Raw genomic sequence first — 23,093 nt, forward strand, 5'->3', positions numbered from 1 at the left:
TGAACAGAGTGCCCCATGGTGGCGGTGGGGTTATGGTATGGCAGGCATAAGCTACGGACAACGAATACAATTGCATTTTATCGATTGCAATTTCAATGCAGAGATACCGTGACGGGATCCTGAGGCCCATTGTCGTGCCATTCATACACCTCCATCAACTCATGTTTCAGCATCATAGTGCATGGCTCCATGTCGCAAGGATCTGTCCACAATTCCTGGAAGCTGACATGTCACCCATTGAGCATGTTTGGGATGCTCTGGATTGACGTGTACCACAGCGTGTTGCAGTTCCCGCCAATATCCAGCAACTTCGCACAGTCATTGAAGAGGAGTGGGACAACATTTCACAGGCCGAAATCAACTGCCTGATCAACTCTATGCGAAGGAGATGTGTTGTGCTGCAAATGGTGATCACACCAGATATTGACTGGTTTTCTGATCCAAGTGCCTACTTTTTTTTTTTTTTTAAGGTATCTGTGACCAACAGATGCATATCTGTATTCCCAGTCATGTGAAATCCATAGATTAGGGACTAATGAATTTACTTCAATTGACTGATTTCCTTATATGAACTGTAACTCAGTAAAATCGTTGAAATTGGTCTGATTATTTTCAGTCTTCAGATAACATTCTAATGTTATACTGATCATGTACAGTAGCAGTGGAGGCTGGTGGGAGGAACTATAGGAGGACAGGCTCATTGTAATGGCTGGAATGGAGTAAATGGAACAATATCATACACATCAAACATATGGAAACCCCATTCCAGCCATTACAATGACCCCGTCCTCCTATAGCTCCTCCCACCAGCCTCCACTGTACAGTAGGCATTCATCATGTGTTGGGATCAGTCAGAGTAATGAGCTATGTGATGGTCTTGCTATTGCTGTCCCTACTCTTCAAATAGGTCACCAAGAATACAACAAAATATCAAACATAAAATATGCCTAACATTACTTACACAAATGTTCAAATTGACATCCCATAGAACTATCCCAAATTCATGATCTTTCAAACATTCAAGATTACTTTATTTACAAGGCTGGATTGATGTGCTGTGGATTATCAACAACAACACAGAAAGAGCGCTGTCTTTATAAAAGAATGGATGACATCAGGGTAGACTAGTATACTCTTCACTGATGAATATGATTCATTCATATTATCAAGGCTACTATTTGTTGAAATAGGTTAATCCTATCTAATAGAGACCAATCTCTTTTTGTATGTAGGCTAATCCCACATAACTATGTAAGCGAAACTCAGGCTGAAGCCATATTTTAGCAGCCCTTGAAGATGTCTCAGCAAAATAGCCTTGGGAGACATTTTGAATAGCACACAGCTGAGGGCCTTAAAAGTCTTCCACATCAGGGACTCTGTGTCTGACTGTGTGATCCAGATCCTGTATCTATCTCCCACCATTGACCTCCCAAATGATCACGCCGCATCATTATGAGAATTGGTCCGGGCGGCACAGAGCAGAGTAGAGCAACAGGGCAGAGCGAGTGTGCCACATCCGCCACTGGAGGGATCAAATCTGTGCCATCTGATGCGCAAGGATTTATAGGTTTAGTCAAAATTGCTTTTCCCGACTGTGGAGATTAAGCACCGTGGGATGTTTATTGGTCAGGCCAGAGCTGCTGCTTCTTCCCAGGCCACGATGCTGTTCTGCTGAAGACAATGTCCCAGGACCCACTCGGAGAGGTTTTAGCCCTGGTGGGGTGTGGAATTTGACTGGAGTTTGAGCGGTCTACAGGGGTATGTGCACCATGCAGGTGGATACTGTGTTGGTGCTGTTCTGCGTCTGCCTCATGTGGGTTTCTGGGAGATCAGCTCATCAAAGAGGTGACAAGCTGGTGACCTACAAACAAAGCAGGTAAATGCACATTCCATCCTAGCATCTATACATAACATAAACTGCATGTATGGCATGAAATGTATCCTTTGATTGACATTTTATATCTAGGCATGTGTTAAAATGTTAATCTATATTTTTAATAGATGTCCACTTGGTGATGGTAATGTTCTGTTGCCCTCACCTGTTCTGCTCCCCCACCAGGTGATTTCAGACTTATTCAGACAGGGGATTTAGAGAGGGGACCTATATTCCAGTATCTAATAATGTTCTATTGTTGGATGTTGTGGCTGTTGCTCCATGGGTGGGTGAACTGGATGTGGCACTATTGGATGGAATGAATATCATTCTGATCAGTTTATGATGCATGTTTATAGAGCCCTAACTCAACCTAGCCTGGTCCAATCTGTTTTTGGCATGTCAACAACCATAGGAGGTGGCAGGACCGCACAAACAGACCTGGGACCAGGCTAGGGTAAACTAATACTTTGATGTGCATATAGTTAACAACATACAGAACCAATTACAGTTGAAGTCGGAAGTTTACATACACCTTAGCCAAATACATTTAAACTCAGTTTTTCACAATTCCTGACATTTAATCCTAGTAAAAATTCCCTGTCTTAGGTCAGTTACCTGGAATAGTATAACAGTAATCCTTCAACCCCACCTCCACCACCCCCCCATTAAAAAAATTATAAAAAGCAGGAGTGGTTGTCCCACTGGCTATCCTAAGTTGAATGCACCAATTTGTAAGTCGCTCTGGATAAGAGCGTCTGCTAAATGACTTAAATGTAAATGTCAGTTTGGATCCCCACTTTATTTTAAGAATGTGAAATGTCAGAATAATAATAGAGATAATTATTTATTTCAGCTATTATTTATTGCATCACATTCCCAGTGGGTCAGAAGTTTACATACACTTAATTAGTATTTGTTTAACTTGGGTCAAACGTTTCGGGTAGCCTTCCACAAGCTTCCCACAATAAGTTGGGTGAATTTTGGCCCATTCCTCCTGACAGAGCTGGTGTAACAAAGTCAGGTTTGTAGGCCTCCTTGCTCGCTCACGCTTTTTCAGTTCTGCCCACAAATGTTCTATAGGATAGAGGTCAGGGCTTTGTGATGGCTGATGTCTTGAGATGTTACTTCAATATATCAACATCATTTTCCTTCCTCATGATGCCATGTATTTTGTGAAGTGCACCAGTCTCTCTTGCAGCAAAGCACCCCCACAGCATGATGCTGCCACCCCCGTGCTTCACGGTTGGGATGGTGTTCTTCGGCTTGCAAGCGACCCCCTTTTTCCTCCAAACATAACGATGGTCATTATGACCAGAGGACATTTCTCCAAAAAGTACGATATTTGTCCCCATGTGCAGTTGCAAACCGTAGTCTGGCATTTTTATGGCGGTTTTGGAGCAGTGGCTTCTTCCTTGCTGAGCGGCCTTTCGGGTTATGACGATATAGGACTCATTTTACTGTGGATATAGATACTTTTGTACCTGTTTCCTCCAGCATCTTCACAAGGTCCTTTGTTGTTGTTCTGGGATTGATTTGCACTTTTCGCACCAAAGTACGTTCATTTCTAGGAGACAGAACGCGTCTCCTTCCTGAGCGGTATGACGGCTGCGTGGTCCCATGGTGTTTATACTTGCGTACTATTGTTTGTACAGATGAACGTGGTACCTTCAGGCGTTTGGAAATTGCTCCCAAGGATGAACCAGACTTGTGGAGGTCTACAATTTTTTCTGAGGTTTTGGCTGATTTCTTTTGATTTTCCCATGATGTCAAGCTAAGAGGCACTGGGTTTGAAGGTAGGCCTTGAAATACATCCACAGGTACACCTCCAATTGACTCAAATGATGTCAATTAGCCTATCAGAAGCTTCTAAAGCCATGACATCATTTTCTGGAACTTTCCAAGCTGTTTAAAGGCACAGTCAACTTAGGGTATGTAAACTTCTGACCCACTGGAATTGTGATACAGTGAATTATAAGTGAAATAATCTGTCTGTAAACAATTTTTGGAAAAATTACTTGTGTCATGCACAAAGTAGATGTCCTAACCGACTTGCCAAAACTATAGTTTGTTAACAAGAAATTTGTGGAGTGGTTGAGTTGGAGTTTTAATGACTCCAACGAGTGGAAAAAAGTATTTGATCCCCTGCTGATTTTGTACGTTTGCCCACTGACAAAGAAATGATCAGTCTATAATTTTAATGGTATGTTTATTTGAACAGTGAGAGACAGAATAACAACAACAAAAATCCAGAAAAACGCATGTCAAAAATGTTATAAATTGATTTGCATTTTAATGAGGGAAATAAGTATTTGACCCCCTCTCAATCAGAAAGGTTTCTGGCTCCCAGGTGTCTTTTATACAGGTAACGAGCTGAGATTACGAGCACACTCTTAAAGGCTGTCAGAATGCGATGGCGAAATGCGGTAGGCGAAGTCAAACGCAGGACACAGAGCCTACTGGAAACATACTTTACTTGAAAGTAACCAGAGAAGAAAACAATCTCCATACAAGGAGGAAAACCAACCCGCACACGAACACTGCCGATGACGAATACAATAACACACAACACACAATGAACGACAAGAGGGTTAAATAGGGAATACAATACAACGTAATGGGAAACAGGTGTACACAATCAGGACAAAACAAGTCAAACACCGAAACATAGATCGGTGGCAGCTAGTACTCCAGGGACGACGAATGCCGAAGCCTGCCCGAGCAAGGAGGAGGAGCAGCCTCGGCTGATTCCGTGACAAGGCAGTGCTCCTAATCTCAGCTTGTTACCTGTATAAAAGATACCTGTCCACAGAAGCAATCAATCAATCAGATTCCAAACTCTCCACCATGGCCAAGACCAAAGAGCTCTCCAAGGAAGTCAGGGACAAGATTGTAGACCTACACAAGGCTGGAATGGGCTACAAGACCATCGCCAAGCAGCTTGGTGAGAAGGTGACAACAGTTGGTGTGATTATTCGCAAATGGAAGAAACACAAAATAACTGTCAATCTCCCTCGGCCTGGGGCTCCATGCAAGATCTCACCTCGTGGAGTTGCAATGATCATGAGAACGGTGAGGAATCAGCCCAGAACTACACGGGAGGATCTTGTCAATGATCTCAAGGCAGCTGGGACCATAGTCACCAAGAAAACAATTGGTAACACACTACGCCGTGAAGCACTGAAATCCTGCAGCGCCCGCAAGGTCCCCCTGCTCAAGAAAGCACATACAGTGGGGAAAAAAAGTATTTAGTCAGCCACCAATTGTGCAAGTTCTCCCACTTAAAAAGACAAGAGAGGCCTGTAATTTTCATCATAGGTACACGTCAACTATGACAGACAAAATGAGATTTTTTTTTCCAGAAAATCACATTGTAGGATTTTCTATGAATTTATTTGCAAATTATGGTGGAAAATAAGTATTTGGTCAATAACTAAAGTTTCTCAATACTTTGTTATATACCCTTTGTTGGCAATGACACAGGTCAAACGTTTTCTGTAAGTCTTCACAAGGTTTTCACACACTGTTGCTGGTATTTTGGCCCATTCCTCCATGCAGATCTCCTCTAGAGCAGTGATGTTTTGGGGCTGTCGCTGGGCAACACGGACTTTCAACTCCCTCCAAAGATTTTCTATGGGGTTGAGATCTGGAGACTGGCTAGGCCAGTCCAGGACCTTGAAATGCTTCTTACGAAGCCACTCCTTCGTTGCCCGGGCGGTGTGTTTGGGATCATTGTCATGCTGAAAGACCCAGCCACGTTTCATCTTCAATGCCCTTGCTGATGGAAGGAGGTTTTCACTCAAAATCTCACGATACATGGCCCCATTCATTCTTTCCTTTACACGGATCAGTCGTCCTGGTCCCTTTGCAGAAAAACAGCCCCAAAGCATGATGTTTCCACCCCCATGCTTCACAGTAGGTATGGTGTTCTTTGGATGCAACTCAGCATTCTTTGTCCTCCAAACACAACGAGTTGAGTTTTTACCAAAAAGTTATATTTTGGTTTCATCTGACCATATGACATTCTCCCAATCCTCTTCTGGATCATCCAAATGCACTCTAGCAAACTTCAGACAGGCCTGGACATGTACTGGCTTAAGCAGGGGGACACGTCTGGCACTGCAGGATTTGAGTCCCTTGCGGCGTAGTTTGTTACTGATGGTAGGCTTTGTTACTTTGGTCCCAGCTCTCTGCAGGTCATTCACTAGGTCCCCCCGTGTGGTTCTGGGATTTTTGTTCACCGTTCTTGTGATCATTTTGACCCCACGGGGTGAGATCTTGCGTGGAGCCCCAGATCGAGGGAGATTATCAGTGGTCTTGTATGTTTTCCATTTTCTAATAATTGCTCCCACAGTTGATTTCTTCAAACCAAGCTGCTTATCTATTGCAGATTCAGTCTTCCCAGCCTGGTGCAGGTCTACAATTTTGTTTCTGGTGTCCTTTGACAGCTCTTTGGTCTTGGCCATAGTGGAGTTTGGAGTGAGACTGTTTGAGGTTTGCCAATGAACATCTGAATGATTCAGAGTAGAACTGGGTGAAAGTGTTGTGGTCAGATGAGACCAAAATGGAGCTCTTTGGCATCAACTCAACTCGCCGTGTTTGGAGGAGGAGGAATGCTGCCTATGACCCCAAGAACAACATCCCCACCGTCAAACATGGAGGTGGAAACATTATGCTTTGGGAGTCAACTTCACCGCATCAAAGGGACGATGGACGGGGCCATGTACCGTCAAATCTTGGGTGACAACCTCCTTCCCTAAGCCAGGGCATTGAAAATGGGTCGTGGATGGGTATTCCAGCATGACAATGACCCAAAACACACGGCCAAGGCAACAAAGGAGTGGCTCAAGAAGAAGCACATTAAGGTCCTGGAGTGGCCTAGCCAGTCTCCAGACCTTAATCCCATAGAAAATCTGTGGAGGGAGCTGAAGGTTCGAGTTGCCAAACATCAGCCTCGAAACCTTAATGGAGAAGATCTGCAAAAAGGAGTGGGACAAAATCCCTCCTGAGATGTGTGCAAACCTGGTGGCCAACTACAAGAAACGTCTGACCTCTGTGATTGCCAACAAGGGTTTTGCCACCAAGTACTAAATCATGTTTTGCAGAGGGGTCAAATACTCATTTCCCTCATTAAAATGCAAATCAATTTATAACATTTGTTAAAACATGCGTTTTTCTGGATTTTTTTGTTGTTATTCTGTCTCTCACTGTTCAAATAAACCCTACCATTAAAATGATAGACTGATCATTTCTTTGTCAGTGGGCAAACGTACAAAATCAGCAGGGGATCAAATACTTTTTTCCCTCACTGTAAGTGTATGTTAACTTCCGACTTCAACTGTATGTGGAACTGATGGATTAAGTGGCAATGAGGCATACCGTATATTACATACAGTACGGTATGTTACAAACAGTACCGTATATTACATACAGTACGGTATGTTACAGCTGAATGGCAAATCTACTACAATGGTTGCTTTTAATATGATGTTGTTGCAATGTTGTAGCTTTAGGACAGTACAGATTCTAGACCAGATATAATTAACCGCAAATACCATAACACGTTGTCTTGCCATATTGCCTATGGATTCATAAAAAAATATATATTTAATTTTTTTGTCAACCTTTATTGACAGGGAGTCAATGCTGAGACCATGGTCTCTTTTTCAGATGAGCCCTCTCTAGCACCACAATACACATACAATAAATACATTAAACTACACATTCATATAGGCCTACACATTAAAATACACATTATTATACACAACAATAAAAACCTGCAAAATATGAAATATTCCTAAAATGTCCTACAGTACAATGCTAAGAACAGAACTGTGTGCCTGTTCATCTCTGGTGAAGATGATGAAGATGTTTCCCATCCAAACTGCAGGGTGCCTTTAGACTCACTATCAGCTTTGAGTGAGTTACGCCCACTTAGTGTATTCCAAAGGCCCTTTCATTTCCTAATCCCACATACCATGTCTCCTTTAGACACAGTATCACTCTCATGTGATCATGGCTCTTTGAGCTATTTTTACAGTCACTAATGTGTAAGTATACACACCCCTTGCACAGTCTTAAAATTGTTCTGCCTTAAAATGTATTCTAAAAAGGAATTCAATTGGATTTTTTTCCTACCAATCTACTCCACATGTTCAAAGTGAAAGAAAAATTATAGAACATTTTCTAAATGTATTAAAAATAAAAAACAAAAAGGTCTTGAATGATTGCATATGTCTTCACACCCCAGAGTTAATACTTGGTGGAAGCACCATAGGCAGCCATTATAGCTGTGAATCATTTTGAATAAGATTCTACCACCTTTGCACAACTCTTAGGGAAACATACATGTATATCCATTGTTTTTGTCAAAATTGCTCACGCTCATTGAATTTGGTTGGGAGTCATTGATGGACACCAATATAAATAAACCTAGTCTCTGATTTTCAAGCAAATTTAAGTCTGGACTGAGACTTGAACACTCAACACCTCTTGGAAAGGTGTTACATTTGGCATAAACATTTGTTGAATTGTCTCGCTGAAAAATAAACCTCTATCCCGGGGGTTAGGTTTTGAGAAGGTTGATTTTCCTTTTAACAAAAATATATATATATATTAAAAAGAAAAATAGATTGTGTTAAGATATTGAATCACAATTATATTTTCAAGGAAAATTCAAAGTCCTTTATTTCAAAGTTACTCAGATATTGTTGTAGGTCACTCTCATGTAGATTGGAAATGTTATGGTCATGAATAGATGCCACACATTTTTGCAACATTGGAACACAGAATATTGCTGTGAGTGAAACCAAATGTTAGCGACACATAACTTGAAACAGGCCCCATAAACATATATGGCTCAGACTTGAACATGTGTTTATTTCCTCTCTTCAAAAAACAACAGGACAAAAGCAGTATCAGACAGTCTTAGCTTAGCTTAACAGACACTGATGGTATAAACCCGACCTCTCACCCCAAAGCTTTTTCTCTAAAGTTCATATGAAAAGCATTCTCTGTCCTCTTGAATGGCACCAAATAACAACAATAGTCAATAGTACAATCAGCTTCTGAGAAATGCAACGTTTTGTTGTGACTGGACTGCTGTGGATCCAATCACAGAACTGGAGCAAACCGATATCCAGACAGAGCAATTAAAAAAATAATTGAGTTTAAAACTGGGACCAGTGAACTGCGATGCACTTTCAACTGAGTTTTCCCTTGTTATGTGCACTTAACAGGAGTCGATTAATGACCCTGTTGTGGACTCTGTCTGGCCAGAAAAGACATGCAACTGTATAGCAACAGCAGAGCTATAGGACGCCCCAAGGCAGTGTTCTGCAGACAGACAGACAGACTCACACACACACACACACACAAACACAAACACACACACGTGCATACACACAGACAGACTTTTCTAGACTCTGGTCTGTGGAGGGGATTGGAGAGACATTTGTGCCAAGCGGATTAGCAACCAGCTGCTGGGGAGGACAGAGAGGAATATCACCCATTACCCATCAGCCCACAGTGGTTAGCGCCCAGCAGTGCTCTCTCTTGCTCTCTGTCTGATTGTCACGGTAGATAATATTGCTGTCTGCTGTCCTCCTCTCTCCATGCACGCCTGTAGGCCACCCATTAATCCAGTTTAGGGTTTTTAGGGGAAAATCATTGTTTTATTCTGTTTCAAATGTTTCTGCCGTGACCTGGATAACGCTATGAAAGAGACAAGCATTCAGATGTAGGATCCCTTAGAGCGTTGACAAGAGATGAGCGTGTTCTCTTGTAATAGTGTTTCTCTGAATGCCCTCATGCCCTTTGAGTGTTTTGGGGATAAAAATGGCAATGAATCAGCTGTATCAGATGAATGAATGAATCAGATGAATGAATGAATCAGACGAATGAATGAATTAATCAGATTTATCTCAAGGCAAGTTGAGAGTAAAAGACACATTTCTGCTTAGCTTTATAAAAAAAACATGATATGGACTAACAATTTCTACTGTGGCTTACACTAGTTGTTGCTTCTTTGAATTATTTATTTGTTGTTGCTATACTGCACCAAACTTGCTTTGTATTTCAGCCTCACAATACTGTCATACAACAGTCTCAGTAAGGTGAAAGGTCATCATTACAAGGTTACTATATACTTGCATTTACATTTTAGTCATTTAGCAGATGCTCTCATCCAGAGCGACATACAGTAGTGTGTGCATGCATTTTCATTCGTACTGGTCCCCCGTGGGAAGCGACCCCTCAATCCTGGCATTGCAAGTGCCATGCTCTAACAAACTGAGCCACTCCTGTGTCATTTATTCTATATCTATCACCTATACTGGAGTTCATCTTGCCATTTTGACCAGAAGCTCTTTGAAATAATTGTGTGATCTTTTCATTATGCCCAGGTGAATGTCACTATTCCTTTCCTAAAAACAATTAACAATTCAGGTGGATGTTAGAGGGCCTTCTTACTGAAGAATGTGTTTGTTTCATATGATTGTGTTTTGCTTTTCGTGTTTTGATACACTGCCGATTTTTCAGGTTTTCCTACTTACAAAGCATGTAGAGGTCTGCCATTTTTTATCATAGGTACACTTCAACTGTGAGAGACGGAATCTAAAACAAAAATCCAGAAAATCACATTGTATGATTTTTAAGTAATTAATTTGCATTTTATTGCATGACATAAGTATTTGATACATCAGAAAAGCAGAACTTAATATTTGGTACAGAATTGTTTGCAATTACAGACATCATATGTTTCCTGTAGGTCTTGACTAGGTTTGCACACACTGCAGCAGGGATTTTGGCCCACTCCTCCATACAGGCCTTCTCCAGATCCTTCAGGTTTTGGGGCTGTCGCTGGGCAATACGGACTTTCAGCTCCCTCCAAAGATTTTCTATTGGGTTCAGGTCTGGAGACTGGCTAGGCCACTCCAGGACCTTGAGATGCTTCTTACGGAGCCACTCCTTAGTTGCCCTGGCTGTGTGTTTCGGGTCGTTGTCATGCTGGAAGACCCAGCCACGACCCATCTTCAATGCTCTTACTGAGGGAAGGAGGTTGTTGGCCAAGATCTTGCGATACATGGCCCCATCCATCCTCCCCTCAATACGGTGCAGTCGTCCAGTCCCCTTTGCAGAAAAGCATCCCCAAAGAATGATGTTTCCACCTCCATGCTTCACGGTTGGGATGGTGTTCTTGGGGTTGTACTCATCCTTCTTCTTCCTCCAAACACGGCAAATGGAGTTTAGACCAAAAAGCTCTATTTTTGTCTCATCAGACCACATGACCTTCTCCCATTCCTCCTCTGGATCATCCAGATGGTCATTGGCAAACATCAGACGGGCCTGGACATGCGCTGGCTTGAGCAGGGGGACCTTGCGTGCGCTGCAGGATTTTAATCCATGACGACGTAGTGTGTTACTAATGGTTTTCTTTGAGACTGTGGTCCCAGCTCTCCTCAGGTGATTGACCAGGTCCTGCCGTGTAGTTCTGGGCTGATCCCTCACCTTCCTCATGATCATTGATGCCCCACGAGGTGAGATCTTGCATGGAGCCCCAGACCGAGGGTGATTGACCGTCATCTTGAACTTCTTCCATTTTCTAATAATTGCGCCAACAGTTGTTGCCTTCTCACCAAGCTGCTTGCTTATTGTCCTGTAGCCCATCCCAGCCTTGTGCAGGTCTACAATTTTATCCCTGATGTCCTTACACAGCTCTCTGGTCTTGGCCATTGTGGAGAGGTTGGAGTCTGTTTGATTGAGTGTGTGGACAACTGTCTTTTATACAGGTAACGAGTTCAAATTGGTGCAGTTAATACAGGTAAAGAGTGGAGAACAGGAGGGCTTCTTAAAGAAAAACTAACAGGTCTGTGAGAGCCGGAATTCTTACTGGTTGGTAGGTGATCAAATAATTATGTCATGCAATAAAATGCAAATTAATTACTTAAAAATCATACAATGTGATTTTCTGGATTTTTGTTTTAGATTCCGTCTCTCACAGTTGAAGTGTACCTATGATAAAAATTACAGACCTCTACATGCTTTGTAAGTAGGAAAACCTGCAAAATCGGCAGTGTATCAAATACTTGTTCTCCCCACTGTATGTATAGTTTAATTGTTGTTTATTGATGTGTTCATGCAGGGCTCATCCCTGCTTAAATAAAGGTTAAATGAATAAATACATATTTTTCATCAACAGATCCAGGAGAGAAACATCAAGAATGGATGATGGAGGAGCTCACAGCAAGACCGGAAGGTTAGAGTTCAATGTCATTGTACAAAACACTGATATGCAAAAGTGGTTTGCCAACTTGTAGCATGACATGAAAGGTGTTATCAATACATTTGATATTGTACATACAGCAAAGCTGATATTGTGAAATTATACAATACTTGACAGTGTACAACATCTCTTTGCCCATTGAAAAAATAGATCCTCATCGCATAGCCTAACCCTAAAAAGACAACCTCTTTTCCTCACTACAGCCCGATTCTAAAACGAAGTCCAGACATGACAAAATCTCCCATGACAAAATCTGAGCAGCTCTTAAGAATAGATGACCATGACTTTACCATGAGACCAGCATTTGGAGGTAAGACTTTACAGGAGTCATATAATGTGTACATTTTTACCTAGTGAAATCATCAGGTTTAGTTTGTGAAAAACATGCTCCACATAAGCTTTATACATACACTTCATATAATAATAATAATATGCCATTTAGCAGACGCTTTTATCCAAAGCGACTTACAGTCATGCGTGCATGCAATTTTTGTGTATGGGTGGTCCCGGGGATCGAACCCACTACCTTGGCGTTACAAGCGCCGTGCTCTACCAGCTGAGCTACAGAGGACCAATTCATCAATGTACGTACCCTGCATCAACAGTGATTACTTTGATGGTAATGCACAAATGGTTTATTCACTCCCTTTAGTTGTGTTTGCTGTTTTGATGTTGCTTAGAGCACCAACGCCAACTATTTTTCCCCTTTAAATGGGGTCAGCCAATCTATCCAATGGTCTTATCAGCTCAGCCCTCTAGAAGCCCTAAAGACACAAACAACATGACAAGCTGTATATTGTCATGCTAATACAGACGTAGGGTCTTAATTGCACAGCAGGAAATGCAAATTTGTAGTGTATTCAAGGTTGAAAAATGCTTCTAAAGTTTGTTATTTCCACTTTTTATAATGTCAGACTTGATTTGCCCTAATGAAAAATTTATGAATCCCTACCATTTTCCCCCCATAAATTATAATCCACATAATAATTCACATTTTCTGTTGCTGCAGGACTATTTTCCTGCTGTAGCAAACTGTCTCAAATTCAGATCTGTACTCTTTCTTTTAACAAGGATGTTGACAGGTTTCATGGTCAACGTACAGGGATTTGCTGTTGTGGGATTATAGGACATATCCCACTGGGCGCACACTGGTTGAATCAAAGTTGTTTCAACATAATTTGTCAACATATTTTGATGTGGAATCAGCATGGAAAATACATTGGAGCATGGAAAATACATTGGATTTTTTAAAAGTCATCAATCAGTACTGTTTTCATATAATTTCAACTAGCGTTTTAAACATTGAAATTAGGGTAAAACTTCAACTTAAATACATTGACTTAACCTGACTAACAGGTTGTTACATCAATCTTCTGTAATTTCAACATAATAATTGGATCTATGCATACATTGAAATTTTACATGGAAACGTTCAAAATCGTTTCATCCTATACACTGAGTATACAAAACATTAATAACACCTGCTCTGTCCATGACATAGACTGACCAGTTGAATCCAGGTGAAAGCTATGATCCTTTATTGACATCACTTGTTAAATCCACTTCAATCAGTGTAGATGAAGGGGAGGAGACAGGTTAAAGAAGGATTTTTAAGCCTTGAGACAATAGAGACATGCATTGTGTATGTGTGCCATTCAGAGGGTGAATGGGCAAAACAAAAAATGTAAGTGCCTTCGATTGGGGTATGGTAGTAGTTGCCAGTTGTGTAGTTGTGTCAAGAACTGCAACGCTGCTGGGGTTTTCATGCTCAACAGTTTCCCGTGTGTATCAAGAATGGTCCACCACCCAAAGGACATCCAGTCAACTTGACACAACTGTAGGGTGGAACTCAATATTAGGACGGTATTCCTAATGTTTGGTATACTCAATGTATATTGCGTGGTTGAAATTATTAAACATTTTATATTCGATTAGACATAGTTTATTTTACCTTGTTTCAATGTTGATAGTAAAATGATATGTTTGAATCAACTTAATTGTTTCAACACAATGCTATCAATCTAAATAAAGAGGTATATTGAAATAAAATGTGAAGCCACAATTACCGCCTGAACAGTGACTCCTACTGGTATATGAGGGGTAATGCACTTCAGTGAGAACAAATCACCATCCAGATACCTACCTCTATGTGCCCTGCTTAGCTTTGGAAACAAGCTGTGTACGTTTCAGCTGAGCTATCATGGCAACACATTTAGACATTGATCAGCTTCCATACTCATTCACGTAAATCACATTGAATAGTTGAAAGTAACTCCTCTAACTTTTGTTACTTCACATGCTGTATGTGAAAGTACATTTGGAGTGAGGTTGGTTTTATGTAGGCTACATTGACATCTGTTTTGCCCAACAAAGGACACCATCATTTCAATGTGTAGCTAGGTGTACTATCATTCATCCATGGTTGATTGGATCTTTGGAAGTTTAGAAGTAGTCACCATTAGCCCTGTAAATAGGATGCATTCATGATATGAATAGAAAATGTTTACCTTTGGATATTGTCTTGTATATGAAGGATGGTTGGCTGATTTCACATTTAATCTACAAAAATCTGTTGAAGAATAGGACTAAATCAAATCAAACTTTATTTGAAGGGCACTTAAAGTTTGATTTGATATAGTGTTATTCTTTAACTTAGATTTTTGGTTGATATGGAGATGTGAATCCAACATATTAATCATTAATTTGTAGTCAAACTGGATATTGAATTGTCACTGTTCAGGCAGGAAGTGTTGGACTGTGGCTTTGACATTTTATTTCAATATACATCTTTATTTAGGTTGATGGCATGACGTTGAAACAATGACGTTGATTCAAACATATCATTTTACTATCAACATTGAAACAAGGTCAAATAACATACAGTCTAATCAAATATGAAATTCAAAATAATTTCTATATACAGTATATTAAAACAGGATATAAAAACATGTTTTTTTAAACGTTGTCAACGTCTGGGTGAAGTGGTGAAACGGAATCAGGCGCAGGACACAGAACTGAGAAATGAATGGATTTACTAAAACAAAAGTAAACCATTAGATTAAATCAGTACTGGTTGATGACTTTTTTCAAATCCAATGTATTTTCCACGTTGATTCCACGTCACAATACGTTGACAAATTACGTTGAAACAATGTTGATTCAACCAGTGTGTGCTCAGTGTTCTCATGTTATTTTTGAGTTATTTATATGTTGGGAATCCATAATACCTTTAGGACGACCTTCTTAGTTCAAACATAGAGATACAATAATGTTTGAGGCCAAATTACAAAATGTGTTTCAGAGCACCCAGGCAAGCCCATGGATCAAGCAACATGTGCGTTGCTGTAGAATGAATGTCATATTCATGCCAGAACAATGGCCAAAATGTCTTGTTTTATGTTTTATGAATACATAAAAATAAACAGCTGTAAGTGCAATCTGAGTGATAAAAACATCACACTATGAATGACCCCTCTGTCCTCCTTTAAAATGTCTCCTATTGCCACGCCGACTCCCAAACTCTGTCTGGAAGAGAAAGAAAATTGATCTATAAAAGACAGATCTGAAAAGCATCCAGATGTTTGAGGCTGCAACAATTGTGATCCATTGTGACCTAACTGTATTCCTGTACTAAGGCAGATGATGGAGAGTAAAAGTTCAAACTGTTCAAAAATAGAATCCAGCCCGTCATGGCACAAGCGGGAATGGCCGGCAGGGAGGTAGCTCAGTTGGTAGAGCATGGTGTTTGCAACGCCAGGGTTGTGGGTTCGATTCCCATGGGGTATGAAAATAAAAAATTATATAATGTATGCACTAACTGTAAGTCGCTCTGGATAAGAGCGTCTGCTAAATGACGTAAATGTAAAATGTAAACAAGCAAATTTTAGCTCATTCGCTGACAATGCAGCGCTGTATTTATTGTAGTGTATTTTTGCATTAGGCTTCCACTGACTGTGAATGAAAATACTGTATACTGTATAGACACAGCATAGTCACAATACATGACACATGACGTTCTCTGTGTTAGAATCAATGATTATCCATTATAGCAATGCATGAAGGAAATGAAGGATAAACTGTAGTGCACATTTTTTAAATAGGTTTTTGAACAGAGGTCCAGGATAGTCAATTAATTCTGAAAATCTACTCTCTCACTGAACTTACTATCAATGCAATTTTATTTAATTACAGGACCCCCTATTCCAGTTGGGGTAGATGTTCAAGTTGAAAGTCTGGACACAATCTCTGAAGTGGATATGGTGAGTGGGATTTGAGTCTCTTTACATGGTGAAGGGTCATCTTTCCTAGCCTGGTGGAACAGGCCTGATCGCGCAATAGCTCACATTCTGTTTCACTTGAAGTGAAGTGAAACTAAACATGAGCAGAGCCGTCAGTCTGCTTGACCAGGGTAAATATTTTCCCCAAACTATAACACCCATCTATAACCCCCATCCCCACCCCCACCACCACCAGCACCCCACCACCACTCCCACAACCACCACCACCCCCATCCCCACCACCACCACCACCACTCCCACCACCACCCCCACCACAACCACCACCCCCACCACCACCACCACCACCACCACCACCACTCCCACAACCACCAACACCCCCATCCCCACCACCACCCCCACTACCACCCCACCCCCACCAACCTGCTGTGTTGTTTCAGGACTTCACCATGACCCTGTACCTGAGGCATTACTGGAAGGACGAGCGCCTGTCCTTCCCCAGTACCAACAACCAGAGCATGACCTTTGACAGCAGGCTGGCCAAGAAGATCTGGGTTCCTGACATGTTCTTCGTCCACTCCAAGAGGTCCTTCATCCATGACACCACCACGGACAACGTCATGCTGAGGGTGTACCCTGACGGCAACGTGCTCTACAGTCTGAGGTAGCTGCTCAGCTCCACTGTGTTATGGCCCTGCTACGCTATAGCCATCGGGCGTACAGCAGTGCCATGAGCCATCAGCCATTGAGGAAATGCTTCCTTTGAAATCAATCAAAGCTGCTGTACTGCCCGTGTTGCACACGCGTTGCGTCACGTCCAATGGCAGCATCCAAGCTTAAGAATCACAGAGGTTCAATTCTCGCATGTTCATTCTTTCTTGTGAATTGAAATAATGAGAAATGACAACACGCTATTTACAACTTTTACAGTGGGTGCAAATAAAGCATAGTGAGCAGAACGAGCAAGGAGTTGGGCAAAGCCAAGCACGAGCTAGCGAGATCCTTTTGGTGTGTTGTAGCATGTATTTTTACTGTTGCTCTACGCACCACTTATTGCAGAACCACTGACCTATATTTTTTACTTGACTATTATTTCTGGCGTTATCCCTAAGATCTGGAAAGTGGAGCATGTCCTCCCCCTACATAAAGGAGGAGATCCAGACTTAGATAATTACGGTCCAATTTCCAAATGATCTTGCCTTTCCAAAGTTTTAGAATCCCTGACTAACTTTCCCCTAATAACTTTTTTTACTTCTCACTCTATTCTTAATGTGCACAAATCCGGTTTTAGACCTGGACATAGCACAATTTCAGCGGCTACGCTTGTTTTAGATGATGTGTTAAATTGCTTGGATCATAAAAATCATCGTGCTGCCTTATTTATAGACCTTTCCAAGGCCTTCGATACCGTTGACCATCACATTCTCATTAAAAGGTTGACTGAAATAGGCCTGGATCATGCTTCTTGCAAGTGGTTTGAAAATTATCTGTCAGACAGGACTCAATGTCTGATCTCCTGTAGCTCAGTTGGTAGAGCATGGCGCTTGCAATGCCAGGGTTGTGGGTTCGTTTCCCACGGGGGGCCAGTATGAAAAATGTATGCACTCACTAACTGTAAGTCGCTCTGGATAAGAGCGTCTGCTAAATGACTAAAATGTAATGTAAATTATCTTTGATGGTGTTAAGTCTAGTTTCCTGGATATCACAAAAAGTGTACCGCAGGGGTCAGTACTGGGACCTGTTCTCTTTACTATTGATATAAATAATATTGGTCTATCTGTTAAAACTTGTAATATTAATCTGTATGCAGACGACACTGTTATATATGCCATTGCCCCAACTATTGACCAGGCTATGTTAGAGCTGCAATCTGACCTTGTTACCTTACAGAAAGCCCTGGTTGGTTTAAAACTTGTTGTTAATGCAGGCAAAACTAAATACATGTTTTCTCTATGTCACGACTTCCTCCGAGGCTGCCTCCTCTCCTTGTTCGGGCAGGCTTCGGCGTTCGTCGTCACCGGCCATCTAGCCACTGCCGCTCCTCATCTCATCATTCCATTTGTTTTTGTCTTGTTTATTACACACACCTGGTTCATATCCCCTCATCAGTACCTGTATAAGTGTTCCCTCTGCCCCCTTGTCTTTGTGTGTGATTGTTTATTGTGGAGGAGAGAGAAGCTCGGTGGAGCTCGGTGTATTTTGTATCCCCGGGAATATTACCTGTGCGCCGTGTATTTTCCAGTGCGGCTGTTTTGCGCATTACTGCGTAACTCTGTGGTTCAGAATAAATCCTGTTATTCTGTGATTTACCCTCCTGCGCCTGACTCCTTCAAAATCACCTCATCACACTCTAGGTCTCGCAATAATTTTCAGATGGACTACATATTTATTCATTGGATGGTTCTCCCATTGATCAGGTTCCCTCCTACACATATCTGGGCATTTGGATTGACAAAGACTTAATGTTTAAAAAACATACGGATGAACTAGTTAGAAATCTAAGATTTAAAGTGGGCTTCTTTTTTAGAAATAGATTTTGCTTCTCCCTAAGTAGCAGGAAGCAGATTGTACAGTCAACTTTCCTGCCAATTCTTGATTATGGGCACACCATTTACCAGATTGTAGCAGCCACTACTCCTAAACCTTTGGATGCCGTCTAACATAGCGCCATTCGTTTTATCACTGGTGACAGTTTGAATACTCACCACTGCCTTCTGTATCAAAAGGTTGGCTGGTCCTCATTAAAGTCCCGTAGATCAATTCATTACTCCCTTTTTGTTTACAAAGCTCTACTACACAAGCTTACAACTTACCTAACTTCGTTGCTAACGTATAAAAGAATGAGCAACCAATTCCGCTCGCAGGATTGATTAACTGTTGAGGTCCCTCTGGTCTCGACCAATTTAGGTAATTCCTCCATTAGTTTTAGTACCCTCCATTGTTGGAATAACCTACAAAATTTAGTGCATCTTGATTCCTTGGTGCCGCTAAGGCAGTTTGGGACTCCGGTGTTGAATTAATTAATTGAGTATTGCAGTTAATTTTTTTATTTAAAATTTTTTTTATTTAGATGATGTGTTAAATTGCTTGGATCATAAAAATCATCGTGCTGCCTTATTTATAGACCTGATTGTAGTGGTTTATGTGTTAAAATTGTGGTGTTGAGCCTTGTGGTTATTTTTATTCTTCTTGTTTTAATTGTAATGTAAATTGTTCTTCCTGTTGTGAGAAAATGTTTGTACTCAGGGCACCATTGGGAATAAGACCCTGGTCTCAATTGGGCTACCCTAAACAAAGAAAAGCTTATAAAAATGTGTATATTTCCGATAGGGAACACATCCTCTGTGAAGTGTGCGTGTGCACAAACTCAATTCGGCCTTGCACTCCTTCTAAACAACGCCATTTTTTAAAACTTTGGCAAAACGTCAAGTCTATAAAACTTAGTGCACTGGGTTCGTAACATATTCTGGTTTTGGAAAAATAAAAATGTATTGAGATCAGATGTTTCATCGATGAGAAAATTTGCTAAATGTCGGCCCAGTTTGATCTACTTCCATCCTCTCCCACTGCCCACGACTGGACTTCCTCTCACTACCATATTTGGTGGTGAGAAAACGGCTTTGTGTAACAGGTAGAACGTCACATTGACGCTAATGGCAAAGCAACGCAACGAGTATAGTGAAGCTGCAGTGTTACCACAGACAGAAGGGGAAACCCAAACACGTCACAGGGGTTATAAAGCTGAAGCATTCATGCTTGTGTCGCCCAACGGTCTCCCACCAACTTCGCTTTCCTTCATTGAAAATGAATGGGGCTCAGTTGTTTCATCGGTGGATTTCCAGTGTTAGAATGATGAGAACTGGGCCGTGTCCATTAGGGCAGGGTTTCCCAAACTCGGTCCTGCTAACCCCCCCCCCCCCCCCCCCCCCCCCAAACTTCTCTGCCAATAACAGCTAGTTTTCAGGTTACATATCACTCCCATTAGGCCCCTCCGCTCTGGTGGGTTGATCCCCGCACCACAATCCTAACTGTGGTTAATGCACTGCTTTGGTGCACATTCCCACTCCCCTCAGACCACTCTCAGAAAGTCATAGCAAAATTATTGCTTCAGAAATAGTTTTTTGCTCAAAAGCAATTTTGTTTCTTTTGGACCATTATTATGGAAAACTATTACAGTAAGGTACTTAATTGTTACCCAGAAATGATTTGATATTGAGATATAAACTTCTGCACCTGGCCTTTAATTTGTTTCATACCCCATTCAAGTGAGCTCATAATAGTCATACTGATCCATTTCAGCTACAGTTCAGCATAAAAGCCAAAAAGAAATCGAAGTGTTTCACAATATAATCATCACTTTGTATCCATATTAAATTCTGGTCAGGCATAAGTCAGGCTCTGATGTCACTTTTGTTCTCACAGAGTCACAGTCACGGCCATGTGCAACATGGACCTGAGTCGCTTCCCTCTGGACACACAGACCTGCTCCCTGGAGATAGAGAGCTGTGAGTGCATCTATCAACTTCACCATTTACCTACACATCTCTGATGACATTTGATTGATGTTTTTATCACATGTTCAAAGATAATCGATCATATTTGTATGAGGTATTCATTGGGGTTTTTGAACATTCTCTCATCAGATGCATACACGGACGATGATCTCATGCTGTACTGGAAGAAAGGCAACGAGTCACTGAACACGGACGAGAGGATATCTTTATCCCAGTTCCTCATCCAGAAGTTTCACACCACTACAAAGCTGGCCTTCTATAGCAGTACAGGTAACCCTGAAGTCACAGATTGAGTAGATATTACGTAGACATTACAATGACACATTATAGGCCATTGGCGTATTTACTAACACAACCGTGGGCCACATTAAATCGCCTTGATGGCCGCATTTGGCCCGCTAGTCGTGAGTTTCTGACCCCTGCACTATGGGAATGGAAACAGGTGAAAAGGACTGGATCTGTGTAGAATATCAGCTGTGTTTCTTTTTTATTCTCAGGCTGGTACAACCGTCTCTACATTCACTTCACCCTGCGACGCCACATCTTCTTCTTCTTGCTCCAGACCTACTTCCCAGCCACCCTCATGGTCATGCTGTCCTGGGTCTCCTTCTGGATTGATCGCCGGGCCGTCCCTGCTAGGGTCCCTTTGGGTAGGAAAGGCCCTTGCCAGAAGGACTAGGACGTTTTTTTTTAGCTCTAGGCTAAATTTATATTTCCATGTTTTATTTGAGATATAGTACAGTCTTGCTGTCTTTCCAACAGTGATTGTGAAGTTTATTTGGTCTCGACGGTGCCCCCAATAAGGCTAGAAATTAACTGTAAAATGTCCAGCTTCTCAAATACAGATCAAGCCAAGACCTGGACTCAAAAGCTATTTCAATGAGATCTGTGTCTGGGTAACTGTCCCTAATGTCTTCACATAGGTTGCTAAACCGTCTGTTTTGACTCTGTCCAGGTATCACCACAGTGCTCACCATGTCCACCATCATCACTGGAGTCAACGCCTCCATGCCCAGAGTGTCCTACATCAAAGCAGTGGACATCTACCTGTGGGTCAGTTTCGTATTTGTCTTCCTCTCGGTCATAGAGTATGCCGCGGTCAACTACCTCTCGACCGTACAGGAACGGAAAGAGAGGAAACTAAGAGAGAGGGTACGGTTTGTTTCATTTCATTTACATAAAATGTTTTTCTGCTTTTCTGTATACAGTTATTTTTAGGACTACATCTGGTGAACAACTTTGCATACTGCATATCTCTCTATATGCCAAATGTTGTGGCATATGGAACTGAAACTGCATAAGAAGCCTAAGGAGGAAGTATTTCAACTCACACAGCCCCTGAAAACCTTTCCTGCCACGAACAACCTTGTTGAGAAGCCCTAAGCTCGAAAATTACTAAATATATTAGACATCAGTGGATTTAAAGCCACTTAAAAGTTTTGCGGTTTCAAAGTCTTGTCCTTTAATTCACCATTTTTCTCTTTGTACTCCCCGCTACCTGCAGTTACCGTGTACCTGTGGCATCGGAAACCCTGACGACGCCATGTGCGAACCCCAGATCATTGGCTACACCACCATGGACGCCAACAGTATAGGGAACTATGGCACCGCAGGGAACTATGGGATGCCGGAGAACGGCGGCAGGCAGGAGAGGATGTTGGCCCAGGTGGTTTTGGGGGATCCCCAGCTCACGGGCCAGGTAAAGAGGCCAGGCTATGTGAACATTTGGATAGACACCCACGCCATAGACAAGTACTCACGGATGGTCTTCCCTGGTTCCTACGTCCTGTTCAACATCATCTACTGGTCCATCTACTCCTAACGCCTGGCCTGTGCCACGAATGGGGAAGGACCCTACTACCCTAACACATCCACATGCTGCAGTTAGAGCACAACATGTTCGTATTCATTAGGCACCAAACGGCACAAAACTGACTGAAACAGGGAGCGACTACCTGAACTTGTCCAATAAGAAACACACGTTTTTGTTTTTCAGGGCAAAACTTTTGCTACATTTTGCAAGAGTATGCCCTAATGAATATGAAACAAGACTCCACTGTAACTCCATTAACAGGGATAGTGGCCACGCAGAGAGAAAACATGTTATTTTTTCTGTTTTCAAGAGAAAAGACTGAGATATGGCTTATAAATTGTGAGGTGAACATTGCCTTCTTGACCCAGCCTCTTAA

The 23,093-nt window shown here is 41.7% G+C and overlaps 1 protein-coding gene across 1 annotated transcript; it reads left to right on the forward strand.

Moving 5' to 3' along the window:
- Nucleotides 1-1,760: 1,760 nt before the first annotated feature.
- LOC311145764 (gamma-aminobutyric acid receptor subunit rho-1-like) lies at nt 1,761-22,726 on the forward strand (the record flags this gene model as incomplete). The annotated part of the gene is made up of 10 exons (XM_084182058.1): nt 1,761-1,876; nt 12,072-12,128; nt 12,359-12,465; nt 16,347-16,414; nt 16,831-17,054; nt 20,813-20,895; nt 21,034-21,174; nt 21,402-21,554; nt 21,860-22,056; nt 22,409-22,726. 10 exons carry the CDS (start codon nt 1,761-1,763, stop codon nt 22,724-22,726), a joined length of 1,464 nt encoding a protein of 487 aa, XP_084038184.1.
- Between the last annotated feature and the right edge of the window lie 367 nt (nt 22,727-23,093).

This window comes from Coregonus lavaretus (genome assembly GCF_964263955.1).
Source record: "Coregonus lavaretus genome assembly, chromosome: 18".
Classification (NCBI taxonomy): domain Eukaryota; kingdom Metazoa; phylum Chordata; class Actinopteri; order Salmoniformes; family Salmonidae; genus Coregonus; species Coregonus lavaretus.